The sequence below is a fragment of the Mustela nigripes genome, chromosome 6, assembly GCF_022355385.1.
Source record: "Mustela nigripes isolate SB6536 chromosome 6, MUSNIG.SB6536, whole genome shotgun sequence".
Classification (NCBI taxonomy): domain Eukaryota; kingdom Metazoa; phylum Chordata; class Mammalia; order Carnivora; family Mustelidae; genus Mustela; species Mustela nigripes.
In genome coordinates, this window is record NC_081562.1 from 15461144 (window position 1) to 15486870 (window position 25727).

A 25727-nucleotide genomic window follows, 5' to 3' on the forward strand; every position below is an offset into this window, starting at 1 on the left:
CTAGAGCTTTACTGCCCCCCCACCAAAAAAGGGGTTTTCCCAGTTTGATCACTTTTTTTTTTTTAAGATTTTATTTATTTGACAGACAGAGATCACAGTTAGGCAGAAAGGCAGGCAATGGGCAGGGGGGGGGGGGGGGGGGGGAGGTAGGCTCCCCCCTGAGCAGAGAGCCCAATGCGGGGCTCAATCCCAGGACCCCAGGATCATGACCTGAGCTGAAGGCAGAGGCTTTAAGACACTGAGCCACCCACGTGCCCCTGATCACCTTTTTTTAAACCTAACTTGGCTCCAAAGTTAAATCCACCTGGGGAGGACAGGAATGCTGCCCAGGGTCAGGAGGAGCAGAGGGAGTTGGGGGACATTACGGGACATGCTGCTTTTTGAAGTATAACCCTCAGTTTCAAGTCTTAACAAGTCCTATATAGTTGTTTTTTGTTTTTGTTTTCTTTTTAAGTGTCAATATTTTGTGTATCAGTATGTGCTGATCTGCTACTGGACATGGTCAAAGCATTAGAAATGCTACATAATAAGGCACCCTCTAGTGGAGTCACCGTGTACATCAACATAATAAAGGTTCTGAGAAGTCCTGCATAAAGGAACCTGTTGAATGAACTCCATGCTTTCCAAACGTATGTGGCAAACAGAGCTTTTCCACAGAATACCTGTTAACATCCAATAATTTTTGAAACACCCTTTGAGGCAAACCTTCTAAATCAGATTTTAGTGAAGGCTACGCAGTGAAGGCAGAGATTCCCTCCCCACAACTCCCGCGTAGGAGAAGAGGTCCATGCATCCTTCTAACTTTCCAGGACTCTTCCCAAAGGGCCTTTCCTGGGCTACCCTTTCTAAGCTAGGCCACTCTCCTTTGCTTATTTCCTATGACAAGCCTCTTTGTCACAATCTGTGTATCTTGTTTTGATCTGTTTTCCCCACCAGACTATACCCTCCGGGAGGGCAGGTGATGTGCACCTGCTCTGTCCATGAGACACACAGAAAGTGTGACAGCAGATACGGGCTGGCTGCTTGACGGCATGCCCTGTGTACCAGGGTCTGGCTGGACCCCTCCACCCCATCTCTTTTGCAGGGATTGGTGCAAGTAGCTTCTCTGGTCAACCGGATACTATCAGAGTAGAAAATGTGCTCAGCAAAGCAATCCAAGGAACTAGAGATTGTCCACGAAGCCTCCAGTGCTCTTCTAAGTGATGGCCGAGACCATTTGACAAAAACACCAAAAGGCAGGGTGGCCCAAAGTCAGATTCCTTAAAGCAGCTGGCTGGGCCCGACTGCCCTGGGCCTTCTCACAGCCTCTCTGTCAGAGGCCCTGGGAGAGCGGGCCCTGCTGTCTTCTCTGTGCCAGACCCAGACTTCCCGCCAGGCCTGGGAACGGAGCTGGGGATAAACAGCCCAGAGTGCGGATCTGACTCAGAGACACGCGCTCTGTGGACGGCACGGCGGCTGGTGCTTACTTTGACTGTCCTCGGGTCCCAAGTCTTCTGGTGGTTAGCTGAGGAAACTGCTGCCTTATGATCTGTAAGTCAACACAAGAATCAGTTACCCATGGGGAAAAGGTGGGAGCATAGTCACTGTGTTTTACAAACAATAATCCAAAGAAAAGGGAAAACATGACCCTGACTGCAATGACTTCTTGGCAGTCGGTAGGGACCCTGGAGAAGACACCAGTGCCGGGAGTGGGGCGGAGGGGACCGAGCATGGGAGTGACCGTGAGGCCCTGGACTCTGAGGGGTCTCACTCGGCTGCCCTGTGCTTTGCCCTCCTGCTCACAATGTGGGGGAAGTGCGTGCAGAAAGTGTCTGCCCTGCTGCTTAAAGCCTTCAGATGGATTCCATCGTGCCTGGAACGAAGACCCACCCTTGGCCTCTGTCACCAGCCCCTGCTCTTACCTCCTGGTCTTCCTCTCCTCTGACTCACCCTTACTCAGCAGACTGCAGCCACGCTGGCTTTTTAAATTCTTTTCCCTATTTCTGAAACACACCAGGCTCACTCCCCCTGGGCGCCTTTGTAAGGCAGCTCCCTCCTTCCCGGAATGCGACCTCATCCACATCCCCACTCGGCTTACAACATTCAGATGTCTGCCCGGTGACCTTCTCTGACCAGCCAGGGGGGAGGAGAACCAGCAGTCCTTTACCATCTCGTGGCCCTGCTTCGTGTCTTCTTCTTACTCTGAACTCTGAAACTATCTTGGCACTTGCTCCCTGCGTGCCGATTTTCTGCCTCCCCTGACTTGAATGTAAGCTCCCTGAGAGCAGGGACCTGGCTCTGCGCTAGTTGCTGAATGCAGGGATGAAGCCCCACCCCCGCCCAGGGGTCCGATCCGCTCATGCGCAGTGTTGCCTGGTACAGTCCTGAGGATTTGCAGGCAGCTTGGAAGCAAAGCCATCTGCCAAGGTGAAGACACAACCAGCAGGCCTCAGCCTTGGTGTTCACAGAGATGATGTTTGTGGAGAGGCAGGGGGACGACGGGGTTCTGTGGAAGGGCTTTGGAGCTGGGCTACCTGGGTTAGAGAGATCGAAACTTAGCCATTTGTTGGCAAGTCAACATTCAAATGACTCAGTTTCCTCATTTGTACAATGGGAATGATAATAACCCCGACCTTAGAGAAGTCTTGTAAAATCTGGTAGCAAACGTATGCAGATAATTTACAACAATGCTTTGCACTTGGTAAGGACCCAGTAAAAATTATCCGTTAGTACCATGGATTATCCTGATAATTTATTCCCTTTTGCTTCAAGGGACTTTTCTCCTCTCACCAAACTCTTCCAGCCTCCCTCCTCTTCTAGTACCTCACCAAGCAGGCAGGCATGGTCAGAGAGAGCCGGCCTGCTGGCTGCCCTTTGTGAGATGAGACCGAACTGCCGACTTCCCACGGTCGGGGCGTGAACACTGCGTGCCTTTCAAGGACGTGGGGGAGTCTCTCCTGATCCATCCCCATTCTCTTCCAGCCACACTGATGCTCTCACTAATGGATCTGCTCAGCCACTCGACAGACACTTACTGAGACCCTGCTAGTTACTTGAACTTGGACGTGCTGTTTAACTTCTCTGTGCTTAGCTCCCTCCTCTGAAACCTGGGGACACTGGGGTTTATATGCTCCTCCCCAGATCCGAGGGATAGGTGATGGTGGCCTCAACTAAGTCAGCATCAGTGGGATGGAAGGAAGTGGACAAATTAGAGAGAAATTGAGACTCTGGAATGGGTGCCATGAAGGTTGACCATTTCTGTTCATTAGGAAGCTGTCTCCAGTGTGAATAATGGGGCAGGTTTTCCTCATTTGAAAATGGATAAAAAACAAAACAAAACAAAACAAAACAAAACAAAAAAAAACCAAACAGAAAAACATGCATTGCTTACAAGAATGGTTAGAAAATCTAATAAGAGAACATGACGATACCACTTTAGGAAATAAAAAGGGCTTCTAAAATGTTATCTGATAGTGATGATGCTGCAGGAAACAATGTAGTCATTCTTTGAAATCTTGGAGGACATCACATCTGTAGCTGACACAGACCTGGTTTCTTTCAGCCTAACTCCTGGAAGCTGCGGCGATGGGCTCTCACTTTGTCTATGTCCCTCTCAAACGGCTGAGACCTGAGGAAAAGCAGGATTCGGGGAGGGGGGTTCTGAATGGGGTCAGGGACAGGGCTTTCTACGTGATCTGCCCATGATCCGTGGCATGGTTTGGTTGGCCTCACAATGTCTGGCCAAGGACGCCCTCGGACTTTCATCACAGAACTTGTCTCCCCCCCGAACTGCCCAGATACAAAGCAGCTGTTCGTGAAGCTGCAGTACTGACCATTTCTAGATATGCGGATAGAGATCGCAGAGAAATACAGAAAGCAAGAAGATGGATGGAGTCTGCACTTGGTTAAACATGGGATTATGATTTGGGTTCAGAGTTTCCTATCTAGCCACTACAATAAAGTTGCAAGAGCCCCAGTCCCCACAAGATAAACACTGATGAGTTGCTTTGGAAAAAGCAGAGATTTTTCTTCATTTTAGTCTGGGAGATTCCCCCCATACAGCAGGCACAACAGGAAGATACCATGTTCAATGCTCTAATATCAGCAGACATTCGGAAAAGAATGTCAGGTGCTTCCCAAGGTGTGGCAAGACTGAGGTTCTCACAGATTGCTGGTGACACAGTTTATGGGTACAACCCTTCACAATATACATACGTATATTCACAAAACATACATACATACCTTTCGGTCTATGAAATCCCAGTAACTAATCTGAAGTAACAAAAAGCTTTGTGCAGGACCACTGGTAAGAGATCCTGCAGAGGAACTGGAAGAGGAACTGGAAACAGTGTAAGTGTGTATGGCAGGGAGCTGGCTAAATGATCATATGTGCACTCAACGGACCACGATGCAGGCATTAAAAATGGTGGTAACAGGGGCCACTGGGTGGTATGGTCAGCTAAGCGTCCCAGTACCACTCTTGGTTTTGTCTCAGGTCCTGATCTCAGGGTTGTGAGATCAAGCCCCAGCTCAGGCTCCAGGCTGAGTGGAAAATCTGCTTGAGATCCTCTCTCTCTCTCTCCCTCTGCCCTTCCTCCAACCTCCCCTTCTCAAATAAATCTTTAAAAAAAAAAAATGAGAGTAACAAATACTATGTCACAGCACAGGAAGTCTATGTATGACATAATGATAAATGAAATAGCATCCCTCAGACTACGTTGATGCTATGCTTATAATTTATTTCACAAATATAGGAATGGAAAGGGAAGAAGGAAAAGTAAAAATGGCTATTGTTAGGTTAGTAGGATCGTGATGAGAACAAAAAGATTTTTCTTTAACATTTTGTACAAGGTCAACATTTTCTGTAAATAAAAAAGGGATTTTCTTATTGCAAATATTCCTAATTGACAAAAGAAGTTCAAGATGACCTTGAAAGAAGCACCAGAAATCTTCCACAAGGTTCTGGTGGCTCTTTTACTTTTCTTAAAAAAAAAAAAAAATCATGGCCTATTCCCTGAAAACCATATGTAGATAATCAAAAAGTAGCATTTTGGGGACACCTGGGTGGCTCAGTTGGTTAAGCGGCTGCCTTCGGCTCAGGTCATGATCCCAGCGTCCTGGGATCGAGTCCCGCATCGGGCTCCTTGCTCCACGGGGAGCCTGCTTCTCCCTCTGACTCTGCCTTCCACTCTGTCTGCCTGTGCTCGCTTTCGCTCGCACTCTATCTCTGACAAATAAATAAATAAAATCTTTAAAAAAAAAAAAAAAGTAGCATTTTGTTGTTGTCATTGTTGTTCCTAAGCCTGATCATACATGACTGAAGAGAATGGGCAAATTTCTGAATCTTTCTACATACTTAGCCAAACGGCATCCTACATGATGTCCTGGCCCCAGGCTAAGGTACCAGGGCCGCAGACTCTGGTCTAGAGATGTTCCAGAAAGCCCCCAGGAAACAAGGACAGATTTCTGAAGCTGGCTGTTCTACCTCCAAGAGGCAATAAAGCATACAGTGCATTTGAAATTCTCCACGCTGTGGTCTTGGGGAATTATCGAGTTGTGGAAGGGGGCCTCTGACTCCATGAATCAATGAATCCTACGATTTCCTTGCTGGCCTATGGGTTTTACTTGCTCCTTTTGAACACTGTATGGGTCAATACGTGCCATTTTACCAACTCCGTGGCCGGCACCAGCCTCCGCTGAGTCACCCAAGACAGAAGCAGGAGAGATTACACCCTTCCCGACACCGCACAGCCCCATGTCCTACCGATTCTGACGAAGACACCCACTGAGCCTGGCCACCTCTCCCTGTCCCCCCAGCCATTGCCCTCACCTGCCGCGACCCCTCACCGGGACCCACAGCCTCACCCTCCGAACTGCCTGGCCTGCCCCCAGTCTTGCTGCCCAGCCCAGCACCGCCTTTCTAAAATCCAAATATGATCATTTCATTTACATGTTGAAAATGCTAGATGCGTCCTCATGGCCTACACGGGATAAAAATCCAGCCTCCTCAGGCTGGTCCATGAGGCCCGCTGTGATCTGCCCCAGTCCAACACCTCAGCCTCAAATCCCGCTACCCAACCCCCTACATGTCTCCTGAGCTCCAGGCACACGCTGCTTCCCTCTGCCTGGAACACCAGACCCACGCTGTGCCCCGTTCACACTGGAGGAACTCCTCTCTTTCTTTGAGCCTGTGCAATTCCCCTGGGACCTTCCCACATGACCTCAGATGCTCCCGTCTCCATTTCCCTGGCAAAGGGCGAAGCTGTCGGTATGGTGGTTAAGCACACCTGCTTTGGGGTCAAGTCCTGGTTCAGGCACTCTGCCAACAACTTTACGTGTATTATCTTAGTTAATCATTACAGCGGTCCAGGTTCCACTGCTACACCCTCGTACAGATGAGGGAACAGAGGCTTGGAGAGCCTAAGTAGCCCACACAGAGCCACGCAGCTCACGAGACGTGGACCCCGGATTCAAAGGCACCCAGTCTGACTCAACATTACCATGACACTACTATTGCCTCTGAATGAATGAAAGGGTCCTAGGGCCCCCTCATCCCCTCTTTTAACAGCAACCTTTTTTTTTTCCCTTTTATGTCATATTCCTGCATTTACACATCAGGTGAGGAATGAAATGATTACTTGTTCCCATCGGCTCTTCAATGAGGATTCCAGTTTGCCTCACTGTGACACTCTTGGCAGCGTTCTGGTGGCCTCTGCTATGAACAGCCGCTGAGGGCCCAGGCCTCAATCCCCCAGGGAAAGGGAGAAACAGCTGACAGGAGGGTGACAGCTGCCGGCCAGTGATACCCGCAGGTGTCTCCTCTAGATTCAATCCACCCGCCTCCAGTAAAGTGAAATCTGGCAATTAAACACGTCTTCTGCTTAATAGAAATACTCAGTAAGCAAAAGTCATTCTGTTTGGACGATTCAGAGTGCCCTGACGGACTGACCGAGAGAACAATCCAGATCATTACCTGTCTCCTCAGAGGCCTCTCTGACAATTCTCCACGCCAGCTGCCTGAGCAGAGACTCCTTCTTCTGGAGCTCAGATGCACTGTGCAACGCCTCGCTCCACTGCCAATTTTGCTCTCACAATGTCCTTGCGTGACCCCGTGCTCCATCCAAATTGAACTACTTGGCGCCCGCCAGTTCTCCGAGTGCCCCCCGACCTGCCCCAGGAACCATGTTCCAGCATCTTCCCCCCGTAGCAGTCCCCGGGCACCCAGCATGTACATGGCTCCTCCACACCCCTTTCCTGATTCTCCGGCCAGATAAGTGCTCTCCCTGCTCCAAACCAGGACTGCGCCCGCCACTTCCAATCTGTGCCCAACGTCCATCCTCCCTCCATCGTGAACATACCCAGACGCTGCTGACATCCTCCCGTTACCACCAATCCCAAGGCCGCGATCTCGAGCCTGGATTGTGAACATGGTCTCCTCACCACATCCGCTTCCAATCATGGCACCACGACCACTTCTCCGTGAACCCCCTAGATGAAGTCCACACCCACCCGTCCTGCTAGACTGGCCCGGCCTTCATTCTAGCTCACCGCTCCCCTCTTCCTCTCTCGGTCCCCAAGGCCATATGCAACTTCTTTCAAGTTTCGAGAATACACTGCGCTCTCTCCTACTCCAGCTTTCCCTGCAGGCTGTTCTCATTTTCTGGAACCCTCTCCCCATGCCCTCATGGCTGCCTCTTGTCTACTCACCTTTGAAATATTAACCTCTACCTTATACCTTTCCAAAAATCTTCCTTGGGCCACAGTTGGGTTGAAGGGACTGTAGTTACATGGTTCACAGGACCCACTTATCCAGCTTTTAATACTTTCAATCTTCCTCTCAGCCCCACCAAGTCCTTGCCTCGGCCCATGGGACTCTCCAGGAATGGGACCTGCAGCCTTGTCTCCTTGGCTCTGTCCATGTTCGACAAGCTACAGCCTCAACTACAACTGGTTGCCTGCCGGTGCATAGTTAGGATTCACGCAACAACAAACATTTACTGAGCTCTTCCTACACACCAGACATTTGGCCAGGCTGAGGGACACCACACTGAGCTGAACAGAAACAGCCTTTGTTTAGGAAGCCTACACCTAGTGGGAGAAGACCAAAAATAAATACATTAAAAAGTCGATATTATCTTATATCAGGTAAGTGCTACGGAGAGAAACAAAAGGAGCAGGGGGAGGGGAAGGGGAAATGTGGGGGTGGGGCTTATTTTTTAGGGTGATAAGGGCTAAGTACTAGGCATTTGAGGGGTGATCTGAAAGAAGTGAGGGAATGAACCTTCTGGATCTCTAGGCGAGGGAGGGTGCAAGCCCAGAGAACAGGCAGTGCAAAGACCCTGAGGTAGGTGCTTGTCTGACGCGCATCAGGAAGAGTGAGAAGTCCAGTGAGCACTTTCTGTGCTCAGGAGAGCAGAAAATGAGGCCGGGAGGCCAGGAGGGGTGATGGAACACAGTTCACACGGGGCCTTGTAGGCCTCTGTGAGCATTTTTGCTTTTACCCTTAATGAGATGGGGAGACGTCAGAGGGCTCCAAGAAGAAAAAAGGAAACAAGGCTGACTTAGCTTCCCAAAGGATGGCTCTGGCTGCTGGGTGGAGAAAGGACCATAGGGGCCAAGCGTGGAAGCAGGGAGGCCATTAAAAGGCCACTGTGTAGTCCCCAGAGGAGACATGACAGCTCAGCACATTAACTCGGCGATTCAGTAAATGAAAGAATAAGTGAGTATCTCTCTTGGGCTGGCCACGGACATTGCTTCCGATGTCCTGTTGACATAAATCATGCTATGAGCGGTACCTTTTGCAGAATGATTTTTATTTTTATTGCTAGCATTTTGGAGGTTCTCCCCTTATTATAGTTTCTCAAGTGTGGAGCTGCTTGATTAAAGGGGAGAAACATTTCAACGTTCATAAAAGATACCATCAAGTTGCTTTCCGTGAAGGGTAAAAGGTGATTATCTGTGCTAAACTGAGGAGCCAAAAGAGACCTTCCATTTGACATCCGGTCTCTTGTCTGTAAAACGGGGATAAAACACTTGCTCAGCTAACCTCGCAGGCTTACAGCAAGGCTCTGCCTCCACGGGCTCTCCTGGTGCCACAAGGGGGGCACTGACCCGCTGAGGGGCAGGGGGCTGGAGAGAAGAGACCACGTGTGGTCACACTCCCCTCTCTGTCTCCTCAAACCTCTCCTGCATTCTCTTCACTGACGGAGTTACCCTTTGATGGGTTTTTGGAGGATCCAACTCGTTTTTTTCAAGCTCTTGTGGTATATCCAGGTCTCCCAAGCAAGATATTTGTGCTGCTAGAATATTTAGTTCCCTTTGGGAAAATACTTTTCATCTAGAAGTACTGGAAGGCCAAGCCCTCCCCTCCTCCTCCAAAAGAGGGAAAGGTAATTTCAAACAGAGAACTAAGAGGAAGGGCTGGGGGCCGAGTAGGGGGGGGTGGGGGATGGGGGGTGGGGGATGGGGGGAGGCGCGGCTGGACCGCAGCCCCTTCTGCCCAAATGGAGGTCAAGACTTTTCCCACTCTGCGCACAGAAAGGGCTGTTACAGCCACAACAAAAACCTGTGGGAAGGGGGTTTACTGCTTTTTTTATTTTTTTCCCAGTGTTTCTTATGGGCAGCAAATTACAAATTATTGTCCTCTCTTTTCACCAGATAATCAGCTGGTCCCAGAACCTGAAAGCCCCGCACAGTTTGGTTTGAGTCTCAAAATGCGGAGTCGGTTGAGCACCACTAAGGCTGTTCAGCTTTTAATTTCTGGAGCAAGACTCAGCCAACAGCCAAACACTTTTGTGGAACTGTGAAAGCTGAGTTGCGCTGTTTGATAAATGAGCAGACGGCAGGCAGCCCCTCTTTCTCTTTTTGTATGGATTCAATGAAGCCTGCCTAAAGAACGCCACATGCTGTTCTAGCTACTGATCTAACATTCCGCAACATCCCAGCCTTCCAAATTCCCTTTAATTACTCAGGAATCGCCCCTTCTCCCTTTCAGCCTAGGCAGCCGGGCTGGGGCAGGGGGCTCCGTGGGGCTCAGAGTGGGAGGCAGAGCAGCTCTGCCCATCTCCCCTCCCTGGAGCTGCCGGGATTCTTCTCGGTAGTGGTGGTGGCGGTGGCAGCCAGGTTATCTGTCTCCCTCGTCCACGCTTCTCCCCAGCCACCAATACACTGCTCCAGGTCGGAGGAAACTCCGCGTGGGGGCTACCCTGACCTCATCTTGAGGGTGCAGTTTTGAAATAAATGTGAGTTTTAGGCATATGTTTCTGAAATGGCATATTCAAATCACTGGCCTCTTTTAAGATGGGGGAGGGGAAAGGGGAGGCGCCACCCACTGTGCGCCAACAAGGACCAGGCACCAGATGGGGTATTTTACACACAACGTTGATTTTATCCTAAAAATGACACTGGAGGGAAGTATGAAGATTCCTGTTTCACAGATGAGGTACTGGGATCTATGGCCATTCAAGGCCGCTCAGATTCACAAACTCTGCCAGTGGGAGAAACGGGATCCCAGGTCCACTGTCTCTCCTGTTCCTCAGTATGGCTGGCACCCATGGGAGCCAGCAAGGGGTATGAGACCCCTGATGTCCTCTCTAGATGCTGCCTCAAGGGACACCTTTGGAGCCACTCCATCTCCTTAGTCTTACAGACTGGCTTTGTTTGACTTTGACCTCAAACCGTATGATCTTGATCCAGCTTAGTCTCCAAACTTAGTCACCAGGGATGGCTCTGAAAAAAGGCTTTGGTTGTTTCCAAAAATTCAATCCACCCTCAGCAGGCAAAGATCTGCCACCAACAAGAACCAGTCCAAAAGGAGTTTCAAGGTAATGGGATAAGTGCAGATCCTCCCACACTTTGAAGGAGAAAACTTCTGTGGCTAGAAAGAGTCAAGTGTGCTTAAAATAAGAGCTGTGAGGGGCGCCTGGGTGGCTCAGTGGGTTAAAGCCTCTGCCTTCAGCTCAGGTCATGATCCCAGGGTCTTGGGATCGAGCCCCTAGTCGGGCTCTCTGCTCAGCGGGGAGCCTGCTTCCTCCTCTCTCTGCCTGCTTCTCTGCCTACTTGTGATCTCTGTCTGTCAAATAAATAAATAAAATCTTAAAAAAAAAAATAAGACCTGTGAGTCTTAGTTCAGAGGTTACTTGGCCCCGCACGGGGGTGCACACGACCCCAGGCCGGGGTGGCCCGTCAGCGCTCTTGAGGAGAGACGGCAAAGTCAGAGGAACCTTTGGTTCCCTCTCCGTTCAAGGTATATGCAGCTGCCCCAAGCATGGGTCCCCAGAACATGCTGGGCGATTCTGGACTTTGCTCAATCATGGCCAGCCATGAGGAAGAGAAGAGGGACAATTCAAATAGCAAGAAATGAGAAATCCAGTACCGTGACAAGTTGTTGTTTTCTAACTGTATACTGCAAAAGTCTTGTGCCTTCTCTTAAAACACACACGCTATTTTGTGAGCACAAGAAAGAAATGATGAGGGATCCTGACTCGCTAAAGGAATTAATACCGTCACAACTTTAAGTCTGAAAGTGAGATATGGACTCACTGTCTTTGTTGACAAGAAACCTCACCCCTTTAACAGAAAAGAGAATAAAAATTAAATCTGGTACTACCAATAAGGATTTTTAAACAGCCTACCTCAATTCTTTCATTTTGAAATGGGTGTTTGCCAGAGTGGTTACACGATGCTGTATAACCCTCACCATTCAATGGTTTCTTTGTCACACCTGCTGGGCACTAGGTACTTGGTGGTGGTGGTGGGGGGGGGGTGTCAATGGGAGTAGGATACTGTAGGTTCATAGGAAATCCCCCAAGAGCAATTTCAAACATTCTCAAGAAACTCCTATCTAGTGCAATGAGACAGGAATGGAATTTCAAATCACGCGTATGGATGGATGCAGGACTTTGTGGACACCCCCAGGGCCAGGAGGGTAGTAGCTACTGTGTTGCCCCTTAAGAAGTACCATGGATGACAATTCCAAGAAGTCTCAGATTCCGTAGGTGAGCCCAGCATCATCCCGAGGCTGCCTTGGTGACGTGTCACGTGTGAGAGTATGAGAAGAGCCAGTCGTCACACGCCGACTTACTTGGAATGAGGTGAGTTACATAAGCAGCAGGTTAAGTCAAACCTGGAATAACTCTGAGGGCGATAACAAGAGCGGGTGAGGGTGGCAATGGCAGCATGTGTGCGAGCAGGAAATTTTTAGAACAATTGTTCTCAAGATTGTTCAGGAGGAAGAGTCGAAACATCGATGCTGGCGGTGATATATTAAAAACATGTAGGAAAGTCATGAGCGGTTGCCATGGTAAACTGAAATCATGATTCCAGCTCCCGTGGCGTCAGTGTTTGTATTTACCAGGCGCTGAGCCGAGGAAGCCCCTCTGACCGCCATCATGTCAACATCTCTCCACATGGTCGCTGTCACTGTCCCATTCTGTGGATGGGAAATGGAGGCCCCAAGTGATTCAGAAATTGTCTGAGCTCATGCGGCGGGGAAATGGTGGAGACGGGATCTGAGCCCCCACAATCTGACTTCTGAGCTCTCACATGGCACGACAGGAGAGACACCTGAAATAACAAACTATGGGACCTGGGGTGACATCAGACCTCCTGACACAGACGCTCCACAGCAGGTACTAAAAGTGGAGAAAAACATGCACGAGAATTTAAAGTTGAGAAACTCTTATCGATGTACCGAAGGGTTTCCTTTGAAAACTGGAAAGAGACCGTTCCTGAAGGATCCTAATGTCCCAAGAGCACCTTTATCTTGGTCAGTGGCCCCGCACGGGGGTGCACACGACCCCAGGCCGGGGTGGCCCGTCAGCGCTCTTGAGGAGAGACGGCAAAGTCAGAGGAACCTTTGGTTCCCTCTCCGTTCAAGGTATATGCAGCTGCCCCAAGCATGGGTCCCCAGAACATGCTGGGCGATTCTGGACTTTGCTCAATCATGGCCAGCCATGAGGAAGGAGCCAAATATGCACGGAAAAGCCACCCACAGCCCAAACTGCCAATGCCTCAAGTCCTCAAGGGGAAAAGGCAGGCTATCAATGAACCCAATTCATACATCCGGCACCCCAGCTTCCCCTTCTTCAGTCTCTCTACTGCTTCCTGGTGTCCCCCACCCCAAAGCCCCAGCCCTGCCAAGACACATGTGACCTCAGGAGAACCACTCAGTCCCTCTCTCCATCTCCTCAGCTAGAAAAGGAAGGTGGTTGGGTCCCACCAACCAATCTCTAAGGCCCTTGAATAGCTTGAACACTTTCCATTTGAGATCTTAGTAACCCATGCGTATTAATGAATTATCCGGCTCTGTTCTAGCTGCATTTCCTCAAGAAAAGGAACTGAGGATTCTGAGACATCAACAAGTCTTCAGGGGACATGCAGTTTTGAGGTGACCTGGCCTTTCCATGTATTCAAATTACTCTGTGTCACAGCTGTCCACGAATCTGTCTCTCGCTGACACGTTGGACGGTGCTGACCGTAAATCACGTTACCCTGCCCGAGCCTTAAGAGATCGCATTGTGCTGCCTCTGTTCCTTCCCATGGGCTCCTAATCTGAGGGTGTTTGGTACACGTTTTCACGATCCTGGGTTCCATTTCATAGTGGATACACAAGGGCCATGTAGGGAAAAGGGGTCAACAGGTTCCCCCTTGTAGCTGGGAGACGAGTAAGTCCCGGAGACACCAAGGTCAGCACGGTGGCTATTGTCGACTTGCTGGACAGCTGAAAGCTGCTAAGACAGTGGACCTTATAGTTCTTATCACCAAAAAGGTTCTAATCACAATAAAAAATTATTAACTACAGTAATGAGAGATGGTACCTAAGCTTGTCTGGTGAATATTTCACAATATACACATATATCAGATCATTATGTTGTACACCTTTAATCAGTTATATGTCCATTACATCTCAATTTTTAAAAAACAGAATACAATGGATTTTTAAAGTGTCATTATGTGGCTAAAATGTCTCATTGTTTCTCCTTTTTTCTTTATTAACCAAACTCTAATTTTTTATTCCAGGGGGCAATGTTCAACAGTTTCCCACTCCCCTGACAACCAGAGGCGGCAGGCAAGATAGAGGGCTCTGGCAAAGCTCCTGAAGACAGCTGATTTGGCTGGAGTTTTTGACCTTTCTCTTCTTCCCCCCATTTTCTCCCACTTGTTGCCTGGAATACAGCCTTTGCCACTTCGGCCCATGAGGTATGAAGTAATGCAAAGTTGGAAGCCATCTGCTACAAAGGCCAGAGCACAGAAAGATCGAAGGTTCCCAGGTCCCTGATGCTCTTCTAGACCTGTAATGGCAGCACTGGGTAATAGTCTCTTAGACTTATTCTACGTGAAGAAAAGCAAAATCACTCATTTATTTATGTCACTGTTTGGGGATGGAGAATAGCATTTTTTTAAAGCCACATTCCCAACATGATTCCCAAGTGTTCCACCTTCTGATTTCCACCCAGGATTTACTTCACAGAGAAGGTTCCAGTGGCCAGAGTCAGCCATGTCAACTTTCAAAATGAACAAACCAACCAGCGTCTAGCTCACAGGGCCGTATGAGGAGGACACGAGACACTGCCGTGACTGTTTCTGGCTGCAAAGTACTTCCAGCTCATGTGGTAGAGACCGTTGTATGTAAGTTTCCCATGTGACAGACGGAGGGATGGGGGTACAGAGAGCAAGGGTGATTATCCTCAAGTTTAAGACTCCACAGCTGGCATTACTGGAAACTCCTGGCCTATCGCACACAGTAGAACCTCAACCAAGGCTTGTTAAAGAAGACCTGTTTTTGCCTTTCAACCTCTCACCAACGCATGTAATAGATGCTTGGAAAGCAATCCATCAGTAAGTCAGAGACATACTCTGAGATCTGAGACCCTTTTTTGTTTCTGAAAAAGCTTAGCTTGCTGCTAAGCAGGGATGCTCCATTTTTGTAAAGGTAGAGTTTTTGCTAAGAGTTTCCAAAAGACCAGTGGAGCCGCAGAAAAAAGAAGTATTTGGTGACAGTAAAACACCCTCTTCAGCTTCTGTGGCTCTCACAGGGCTGCTGTGGAGAGAGGATGACTGTGGGTGTCTGGGGCTCCTCCCAGATTGGCCCCGCTGTCCGGCTGCTGCCCCTGCCCCACCCCGAGGATGCCGCAGTTTCCTCTCTGCACCCCTCCACTCATGGGCATTCCAGCTCAGGGGCACATCTGCCACTGTGCTCTGTGGTTTCCTGTAGGGATATGTACCTTCTGCAGCCTGCACCCCTCAAGGACAGACTATCTTCTTCTTCTTCTTCTTCTTCTTCTTCTTCTTCTTCTTCTTTTTTTCAAGATTTTATTTATTTATTTAACAGACAGAGATCACAAGTAGGCAGAGAGAGGGAGGGAAGCAGGCTCCCTGCTGAGCAGAGTCCGATGCGGGGCTCGATCCCAGGACCCTGAGATCATGACCTGAGCCCAAGGCAGAGGCTTAACCCACTGAGCCACCCAGGCGCCCCAAGGACAGACTATCTTCTTCATTCCAGTTCCCACCTACCCATACAGGGCTGAGGCCACAGCAGGATGAGGTCAATGAATATCTAATAACTGGGTGAACCCAAGTGTTAAGGGGGAAGCAGCATGGGGAATACTGGCGACAGGGTTCACAGTGCGTAGAACCCTCTGGTGGGGCAAGATGTGGGGGGCCTTTCTCAACTGCAATGACCAGCACACTTGCCCTTGAGAGACAGAGAGGCCAAAACTTCACTCCCAAATTCCATCATATAAGAGGTTGCACGTAGCTGCTAATGACCACACCGAAGTCCAAATTCCCATGGTTTTGTTGTCCACATAGACCTACTTCCCGCCTCTAGACATACATACTCTACTCCCCCAAAAATAAATGCTCTGGGTAATGACATAAGTTTAAGTGCCTGGACTCTTGGAGCCAGACTTCCCAGGTTCCCGTCCACTTACCGGCTATGTAGCCTTGGGCAATTTACCTTCCTGGGACTCAGTTTACCCATCTCTAAAATGGGGGGGGGGTTCATAGCAGTTCTTACCTCAAATAGTAGTTTGGAGAATGCTGATTTATGTAAAATGCTTACAGCAGTACCAGGTCATAGAAAGCTCTATGTATTTGCGAATTTTATTCATTTTATAAAAAGTCTGAGTGCTGCATTCATAATTAGACATAGCTAAGTACTTCTAACATCTGTTAAAGAGTTACCCATTTTTCTTTAAAATTTACTTATTTATTTGAGAGGAAAGGAGAGTGTGGGCAAGTAGGGGAAGGGGCAGTGGGAGAGAGAGAGTCTTCAAGCAGACTCCCCGCTGAGCACGGAACCTGATGTGGGGCTCCATCTCATGACCCATGATATCATGACCTGAGCCAAAACCAGGAGTCAGATGCTTAGCCAACTGAGCCACCCAGCAGCCCCAAGAATGACATGTTAATAGGCTCTGGCAACTTAGCTGGGTATGATGTCGCGGGTAGGTCAACTGATCCCTATGATCTTGTGTTTGTTTCAATGGACAGTTCCATTGTAAAATTTAGTTTACTGCTATTTCTGGAAAACTAGGGTTACTATTTTGGAAGTCTTTTTTCTCAAGCTGACAAGCCTGCAGACTCCAGCAGCAGGAAGAAAAGTTCAAGGAAAAGTAAAGGTCAGATCACGCTTTCTTCTTCCCCACTGCAGGTCCCCAGGCCACACATGGTCAAGGCTGAGCTGGAGGTCAGACAGGCATATTCAAGCGGATTTGAGGTTGCAGGTTTGTACTGGACTGGACTAAAAGAGTCTGAATGTCTAAAAGAGTCTGAATTATTGAAAAGAGGCTTGCTCTTATAATCAATAACCCAAAAGCTCTTAAACCTGCCCTGAAACCATCAGGGTCAGGGAAGGAGGCCTGGCCAGAACATGGTAGAACAAAGCAAAGTCACTTTCTGTGTGCACACTGCTGAGTTCAGCCTGTCCCATACACTAGCTCCATTTGCGGGGGCTCATCTGAGCATCTCTGAGAGTCGGGGTGTAACAGTCGGTATGCAGTAAGCTAGTCAAAACCCTCTGACACAACTCAGTGGAGGAACAAGAGCGGCCTGGGGGGTAAGTGGTGGAAGGGAGGTCAGCTGCAGAGCCCATCCCTTTAGCCAGTGTGGATGGAGATCCACAGGGTCCCCCAAACCCATGAGCCCAGCAGAGGTCACTAGCAGGAGGAGACCTTGCAGGGCACCAGCTGGTCAGAGTGACTCCCGTTGACTTTCCTCCTTCCGCTCTTCTCCGACATCCCTCTGGCCCAGCTCTGGAGAAGTCGGAGGACAGCGGGAGGGCCCACCGTGCCCCCTGGCACAGAGCAAATCCTGCGCCTCACTCAGGAAGGGAGAGACTCTGACTTCCCTGTCAGATGGAGGTTTTTGTTGTTTGTTGGGTTTGGTTTTTGTCTTTTAAAAGATTTTATTTATCTGTATGACAGAGAGAGAAAGCACAAGCAGAGAGAACAGCAGGCAGGGGGGAAACAGGCTCCCCACTGAATAGAGAGGCTAATGTGGGGCTCGATCCCAGGACCCTGGGATTATGACCTGAGCTAAAGGCGTATGCTTAACCAATTGAGCCCCCCAGCACCCACAGATGGAGGTTTTAAAGTGGACCGAATGGGACTTTTTCATAGCTGAGGGGGAGTTTTAATTATCCAACCAAGACCAAAATGATGATTAGATGTTATGGGGTTTCTCTGTGATGTCATCAGAGGACAGAGCGGGAAGGCTCAACAGAGGACTCTGGAGGTGGCCCTTCAGAGTACAGGAACACACAACAAGTTTCCCCTGGTACCTGAACAAATTCATCCCTGCTCAGCAAATGGGCTAATGGAAAATGGATACCATGTCTGCTTCATATGGGTCAAACAAATTCACAAGTGTCAAAGGATTCCAGTGTCCTTGTCCATAATATAAGTCATTCAATCTTCAATAAATATCTGAAGATCTATTATGCGCCAGGGGCTATTCTGGGAGCTGGGGATTCACAGTGAACAAAAGAGTCCTCATGGAGCTTCCATTCTAGAGGAGGAGGCAAATAAAAAACAAGCAACTAACATATACGTACACATATATATTTTTTAGTTATGTCATATATATGATAGTTATACAGTTATATACAGTCTATAACCAGTATATAACTAGTTATATACAGTCTATACTATCTGTAGTATGTAGTGGTAGAATAATAGGCAATGACATGTAGATAACTACCCATGCAACATGTAATACATTAGTTGTAGCATACAGGTAACAGTCGGGACAATGATAAATGCTACTAAGAAAAGCAAAGCATGGGGCGCCTGGGTGGTTCAGTGGGTTAAAGCCTCTGCCTTTGGCTCAGGTCATGATCCCACATGGGGGGGTGGGGGAGGGTCTCTACTCAGCAGGGAGCCTGCTTCCCTTTCTCTCTGCCTGCCTCTCTGCCTACTTGTGATCTCTCTCTCTGTGTCAAATAAATAAATAAAATCTTTAGAAAAGAAAAGAAGAAAAGCATGGTGGGAAACAGAAAAAGCCAGATGGAGGGAGGCCAGTTTTAGATAGCGGCGCCTTTTTCCATTGGTAGAACATGTCACAATTTAAAAAATGTTCTCATAGGCGCTCTGTCATTTTATCCCTACAGTAATTTGTCATTTTATCCCTACAGTAACTACTCCCATCTAGAGGTAAGGAAATGGGAGCTCAGAAAATTCCAGTGACTCCAAGCTGGGTCACCTTCCGTGGTGGCCAGCAGAAAAGCAGGCACAAGACCAGCTCGGCTCGAAGCCTCAGCATTCTCTGCGATGCCTAAATTAATTCTGGGACCCAAAGTCAATACGGTATTACTGGAAGCCAGGGCTTATGGTGTGTGGCCACAGTGCTGGAAAGAGGATCTCTTTCGGCTCGTACTTGGGGCAAAACAGTTGCTGCGCCCTACTCACTTTATCAAGGACGGTATCCCAGCCAGGCGACCCGGCAGGAAAGCCTCGAGGCTGACGTCGGCTTCACTTCAGCCCACTTTGCAAGCTGGGGACGTGGGGGTAGGGTAGGGGGAAGCTGCCACCAGTGACATTTTTCTCTAAACGTGAAGCCCAAGTATTGAACCTTGTCTACTCAGAGTTAAAAGTTCGTAGATGAATCGAAAGTTTGGATGGATCTGTTCAAAGCAAGGCTGCCCAGGATGACAATCCCAGGCTTCACAGAACAACCAATCCCTTTCTGGGGGGGTGGGGGCAGCAGCAGCTGGGAGCCCTCAGGAAGGGCGAGTGTGGCTGGGGCTCCAGCTCGAGGAGTTTAGTGCGGAAACCCTCAGCGGACCCCTTTTGTCCTCTGTGGCTGGAAGGACAGCCCCGGTTCCCAATACATTTGAAATCAATGTCTAGATACCTGCAAAGAGCTCTTCCATTTGTGTTTTTAATACCACTGGACTATGTCCTTGCTTTTGGAATGAAGATAAGATGGCGTTTGGCTGCCTTTTCAGTGACTATTTTGGAAGCAGCTGACATTATAATTCTTAGAGAGGAAAAGTTATTATTTGGAAAAAGATACTGAAAAGCCATTTGGTGCATAGAGGTCAGCAGGAACTCGGATCAGAGAACAGGGGCGATTTGGTGGAGGTGGTCCGGGAGGAGGAAGGCGGGGGAGGTGAGCTGTGGGAGGTGGTGGAGGGGGAAAGAGGAGGCAGCCAAGCAGAGAGGGCCGAGACCACTTGTGGGGAACTGGCAGGGGGAGGCCTCCAGTGTGGTGGGGAGTCTTGAGCTGGGGATACCCGTTCCACAGGACCCTGTCTGGGATTTAAGTCCCTCCTGCAGACTTCAGTCTCCTGAGATCACCGGTGCTTCCTGCGGGCTGTCTGGTGCAAAGCCCAGAGGGCTGTGAGTTTCATCCCTGGCTCACAATGGTTCAGAACAGGGCTGTCCAATAATACCTTGTGTGGTGATGAAGTGTTCTATTTGCACTGCCCAGTAGGACAGTCTCCAGTTACCTGTGGCCAGTGGGCATGTGGAATAGGGCTAGTGTGCCTGAAGGACAGAATTTTTTCTTCTGCTTATGTTAAACAACCGTAGTGGCTACTGTCCTGAACAGCACAGGTGGAGAGAGGTGCTCTGGGCAGAAGGAAGAGTCCCAGGTCAGAGTGACTCAGAGAAGTTAAGGGATAAGTCCAGGACAGTTAGCATTCTGGATCTTTCGGTTCACCCAACCTCTCCCTCCACTGCAGGCCTTATCTGAGCTCTCCACTGGGGCCGCTGCGAGAGGGGGGATGCGAGCGAATGTGCCCGGACCCCAGAGGCGTGACAAAGCTCCAGTTCCCCCTGCATTCTTGGTATGCCCTTCCTTCTCACACCCACTGAGGTGCTTGCCGACCTCCCTCTACTGTGAGGCTCTCCACAAGTGGGACCCACACTCCATTTCCTCCTGGTCTCCGCAGAACACAGTGCCTGCCACGCAGCCCATCTCGACCCACACCGAAGGAACGCAGAAATGAATGAAAGAAACGGTAAAGTTGGTTTCCCCACTCAACTTTTTAAACAATTATTTGCACGTGGAATGCATCACAAAACCATAGGCCCTCCCCTAAGTCACCATGGAGCACCCTGCCCTTTCCTCAGTGGAGCTAATTCTCAGCCACGTGGCTTTGAACTCTCTGGCAGAGGGGCAGGGGGTGGTTGCTGGCTCAGGCCTGACGCTGCTCTCTGTCCCCTAACCCAGCTGATGACTGATAAAGGTCACTACTTCTTGCCACTTCAGTCCTTGTTATGGGCGCACTCGCAAACCTAGTGAGGAATCCTGGTGCAAAACACAGGATTTCTTTTGTGTTTCCCCATGTAGAAGTTTTGCTGCATCTGCTCACAAAAAGAGCAGATGCAGCAAAACTTCTACATGGGGAAAGAAGCTAATAAAATAAGGAAGAGTTTGGATGTACCGACTCAAATTAAATTAGGTATTTTAGAGGTATAAAAACATATATATATTTTTTTTTTAAGATTTTACTTATTTATTTGTTTGTTTACTTAGAGTGGGGGGAGGGGCACAGGAGAGGGAAGACAGAGGATCTTAAGCAGACTCTGCATGGAGCACGGAGCCCGACTCACGGTTCGATCTCACGACCCTGACATCATAACCTAAGTCTAAATTAAGAGTCCAATGTTTAACCATCTGAGCCACCCAGGTGCCCCCAAACCTGCATTTCTATCAAACAGACTAAAGATTAGTCTTAGACGAGTGTTCCAGCAGTGCTCCTTGGCCTGTTAAAATGAGTGACCAGCGACAAGGAGTTTTTGTGGACATTGCCTGAAGTGTGGAATGTATTTTTATCATGAGATGGACAGACAGCAGCCAGGCTGGCAGTCATGTTACACATAGCATCGCCCCCCACAGAGGATTTTCAGACCCTCAGGCTAACGATGTGAGGCCGTTTTCCAGCTTCCCCAAGGCTTTCCCAGGACAAAGCCAAGCAGTCTGCCCGCCCCAGTCTCACTGATACGCACGCAACACGCTGGGGAGTTTAACATTGGCCTCTCGGAGAAAAGAGGCCCTTTCATGCAAATTAAGTACTGAGGAAATTCAAGTTAGGTGTTCGCTTTTTCATTCGAGGACCTGTCCGAATCGTTTGGTTTTCAATACTTGGCAATTAGTTCGTTTGGTATTCGGCTTGGTTATCACCTTGTTAAGATGTGTTGGTTGCAGCAAAAACCAAAGCAACGAAGACGTCAGCAATGCTTAAGAATGGTGCGTAAGTGACTCAGAACATGGGAAGAGGAGGAGGGCTGGGGAGGCCGACTCACCTTCCCGAAGCTGGCCGCGTTGACAGGCTGCGTGTCGTTCCTCTCACAGAAGTCCAGGTAGTGCACGTACAGGGCACTTCGCGGGATGCAGACCCCCTCCGCGATCTCGTAGTTCTCCTCCAGCCTGTGGACAAACGCTCAGTGAGCAAACCTCAGGCAAGAGGGCACGCGCCTTCTGGTCCTGACCAGGAGAGAACTCTTCCTCCAGATGGGGAAACCGAGGCCCAGGAGGACCAAGTAACCTGCCGGTAGGTTAGCGGGATCAGACTTGTGGTCCCTGTGGGTATGACTTTGGGTCACTTTCGGCTCACATTCCCAATCCCTCTCTCCTGTGCTGTCACTAGTCAGCCCCATTCTGGGTGGGGCAGGTTCCGAAATGTTCCAAAAATACACAGGAGCTTACAGGCGCCCCGTTCAGCGGAGCTTCGAACCACACACTCCCTTGTGCAGCCTTTTCTGTTGGGGTCCCAGGGTTGAAGCATCTTTGTTAACAAGAGCAGTGCGGTGGGATGGCCTGAGAAGAAAAATGCTAAAGGAAAAGCCAGACAGCTAGACAGCCAGGGACCCACTGACCGAAGGGAGGTTTTATGACCACAGTGGGGGCTGAACCCATTGGTCTCTTTGGGATCATTATGATTCCATGCCCATCACCTTCTCAATGAGTACAGTTTAACGGCCCAGGGTGAGGGCTTCCTACAGGGGCTCAGACCCCAGTGTGGTCACCTGCTCGCTTGATGACCTTGAGCAAGTTATTTAACCTCAGACCTCAGTTTCCTTTTGGAGGTGCTGCCTGTGATCACCTTCGATCACATATCAATCAGATGTGACGTGTGACCTGAGCCAGCACCGTGAGAAACGTGATCAACACTTCGATGTCGGACCTCATCATCCTCCACTTTTCCTCTCCGTAAAACCTCTCTGGGTACCTACACGTCCAGAATCTGTGCTAGATCTCGGGCACATAAAAGTAAACTACGTAGAGTTTGTCATTTTTCCCCCTCCTCCTTAACACAAACACCAGAGTGGAGGCATCAGAAAGAATCCTGCCCCCTTCGTCACAGACAGTTTGGAAGATTGAACACTTCTTCCGATAGAGCTGCTGGGGTACGTGACAACTGGGGGACTTCTCTTTGGGCTTGCCGAATCCACAGCCTAGGGCACACACTGCTCAATTAACTCAAGAGAAAATATTTCTCTTTTGATCACAGATTGGATTTTAGGAAACAGCCCAAAATCACTTGGAACCAAGTTGGAGGGATAAAGTGGTTGGAAGAATGCTTTTATCCCAAACAGTTTGGGGAGGGGAAGGAACAAAAATAAGGCGTGATCCTAAAGCAGTGAAACAAATATCCTCAAATGGCTTCTAGCTTCTCCGGGGGCACTGGCCAAAGAAAAGGTCCAGCACTGTCGTAACTATGAAGTGCAGCGAGGACGCAGCCTCCCGAGGGGCCCACTTGAAAAGGCAGCACTCGCTTGGCTCATTCCGACACGCGGTTGAAAGAGAATCAATTCAATCATTTCATATCCAGACCCTATGGATGAGTTCAACCCCAGCCATGCTCAGATGAATGAAGAATCCTGGTGCGGAGTGGTCTCACCATCTCACCCACTCCCCTCTCTCTGGGAAGGGGCATGCTGAGTAACTCCTGACCGTTTTTAGAAGCGTTCCAGGAAACAGTTTGTGCATCCTTTCTGTGTGACCTAATTCCTGGAGACTGGCATGGTGTCTGAGTCACTCCTGCATCCCTGAAGGCCAGCATACCCCTTGGCACACAGCAGGTGCTCCATAAGTGTTTGATGGCTAGATCGCTGCCGTCATGCATTCATTCCACAAATACTTACTGATCTAGCTCCTGCCAAGTTGCTGGGGATGCCGTGGGGAGCAAGACTGTCCTTGTTTGCATACAAAAAGCAGATTACTGGTGGGCAGATGGATAAAGACACAAGTAATATTTAATTCAACAAGTGTTTATTGAGTTCCAGGTGGTGGTTTAGATATTGAGGAAATAGCAGTGAACAAAACAAAGGCCCTGTCCTGAAAGGGCTTCCATTCTAGTACACGTGTCCCTAACATCGTAAATCAGAACTCCAAATGTGGTTCCCTGTGGGGAAAGGCTTTCATACAGAGATTACATTTCGTAGGACTGTCCTAAGCTTCAGGTCAGCTACGAATGGGAATCAGCCTTCTAGCTTAGCCTGGACCCCTGCATGCCATGCGCAGCATTGTTTCTCACTAAAAGTGAGCTCAGAGGTCCAGAGAACCAGCTTATGCACAAACCTGTGTGGGCCATCTGAATCCGACGGTCTCACAGACATGCCTTGATTGACCTGAAAACAGCCTTGGCCCAAGGACACTTCATATAAAAATCTAACTTCCTTTGAAAAGGCTGAGATCTGGCAACACTGAGCCCATATTCCCGCATGACCAATAACAGGCCAGAGGTATGTGTGCCCTCAAGTTGGGCAGAGTCCCCACTCCTCCCTCCTTTTCTGACACCTATTTTCTGTTCTATGTCTGGCTCCTGTAGGCTCTTATGTTGACATGAGGCACGACCCAGGCCCTAGCTCACTTTGCAGCCTATCTGCAGAGGGTACCGCACAGAGATAGGAATCCTTAAGCACAGCAGGAGCGGTGGACGGTGGAAGATGCTGTAAAGGTTCGTGGATGGACTGGGATTGAACCTTGTGACAACCAGGATGGTTAGCATCTCTTGCTCTCTTCAAAGGATGCCAGGCACTGGGTATCTGGTATCTCTTTCCATCCTCACAAAAACCATTTGAAGTAGGCAAAACTGAGGCTCAGGGAGTGGAACTCAAGTGCCTGTGGTCCACAGCCGGTCAGTGGGACAGTCTTACTCTGTGGGACAGCATCCTTGCTCTGGTGGATGGAGGGGTTCCAGGCGAGGAGAACAGGGGGGATGAGGACACACCGACACGCACTTTGGATGATGAAGACAACAGTATGAGCAGAGAACGGGCTTGCAGAGGAACCTCTGAAAACACAAAACCATGGGGGAGGGGGTATGGAGAATTCTTTGGTGCCCACAAGAGAATAGGGCCTGGCACAGGAGTCTGGCAGTCCTTGGAGTTTAAGAGTTACAACAAAAGTGTTATTTTCGGGGGGTGGTGAAGCAGAACTCAGAGAACTGAAAAAATAAAGACTCAGAGGAGGGAAGAGCAGAGTGTTTCTGGGATCCTGCAGAAGTCAACACTGTGTCATCAGTAACAAGAGTCACTAATATTAATTTAAAGCTTAATGTCATCTGTTAAGCAGCAACGGGTTGACCGTAAGAGAATATAACAATCAACACAAAAAACACCCAAGTCTCATAGGTTCCATCTCAGACTCCTGAGAGTCCTACTAAGCAACTTCCTTTGCAAGCTTTGATTTCAACTCTCTGGACTATGGGGGAACATTTTCCAGACCAACACACACACACACACAACTTGGGCGGCTGCAACTTTGTGCAGGACAAGCTGTGGGGAGGAGAAAAGTATCCCTTTTTGCTCATCCTCGCTAACAATTTCCTAAAATTAATTTTGGCCAGAAAAATCCATGGGTACATTCAACACGCATGCATTTCAAGCCATTCAGAGCTCGTCTTATGAAAGGCATGTGATCCTTTAAAATGACAGGGGCCAGTTACATTTTCTTTAGCATATTGTGGCCTGATCAGATTCATTCTTTGGAAAGGTCACGATGGTGCCGTGATGGTGGGAGGCCACGGGTGATTAGTGAGGCCTGGCACATCCATGGCGGCTGACTAGTAGTATCTGTTGAATGAATGAATGAACAAATGAGACCAGTTAAGAGCTGCTCCAAGAGATAGAGCGAGGAGTGGAGTGAAGGAGTGGCTGTGGGGGCAGAGACAGCATTTAGGCTGTGGCTGCCAGATGTGGGGTGGATGGGAGAAACCAAGGCACGCTCTGGGGTTCCTGGCTGGGCCAACTGCATGGCTGGGGGCCCCGTTCCTCATGACTAAGGGGCCGTTCCTC

The 25727-nt window shown here is 49.2% G+C and overlaps 1 protein-coding gene across 3 annotated transcripts in view; it reads right to left on the minus strand.

Moving 5' to 3' along the window:
• Positions 1–25727, minus strand: part of RFX4 (regulatory factor X4) — a 155861-nt gene that overhangs the window by 75458 nt on the left and 54676 nt on the right. For all 3 annotated transcript variants that reach the window (XM_059404625.1, XM_059404624.1, XM_059404623.1), the window contains 2 exons: positions 21732–21855; positions 1467–1528 (listed from right to left, as the gene is read on the minus strand). In XM_059404625.1, coding sequence (XP_059260608.1) covers positions 1467–1528; positions 21732–21855 — 186 coding nt within the window. The remainder of the gene's footprint in view (positions 1–1466; positions 1529–21731; positions 21856–25727) is intronic.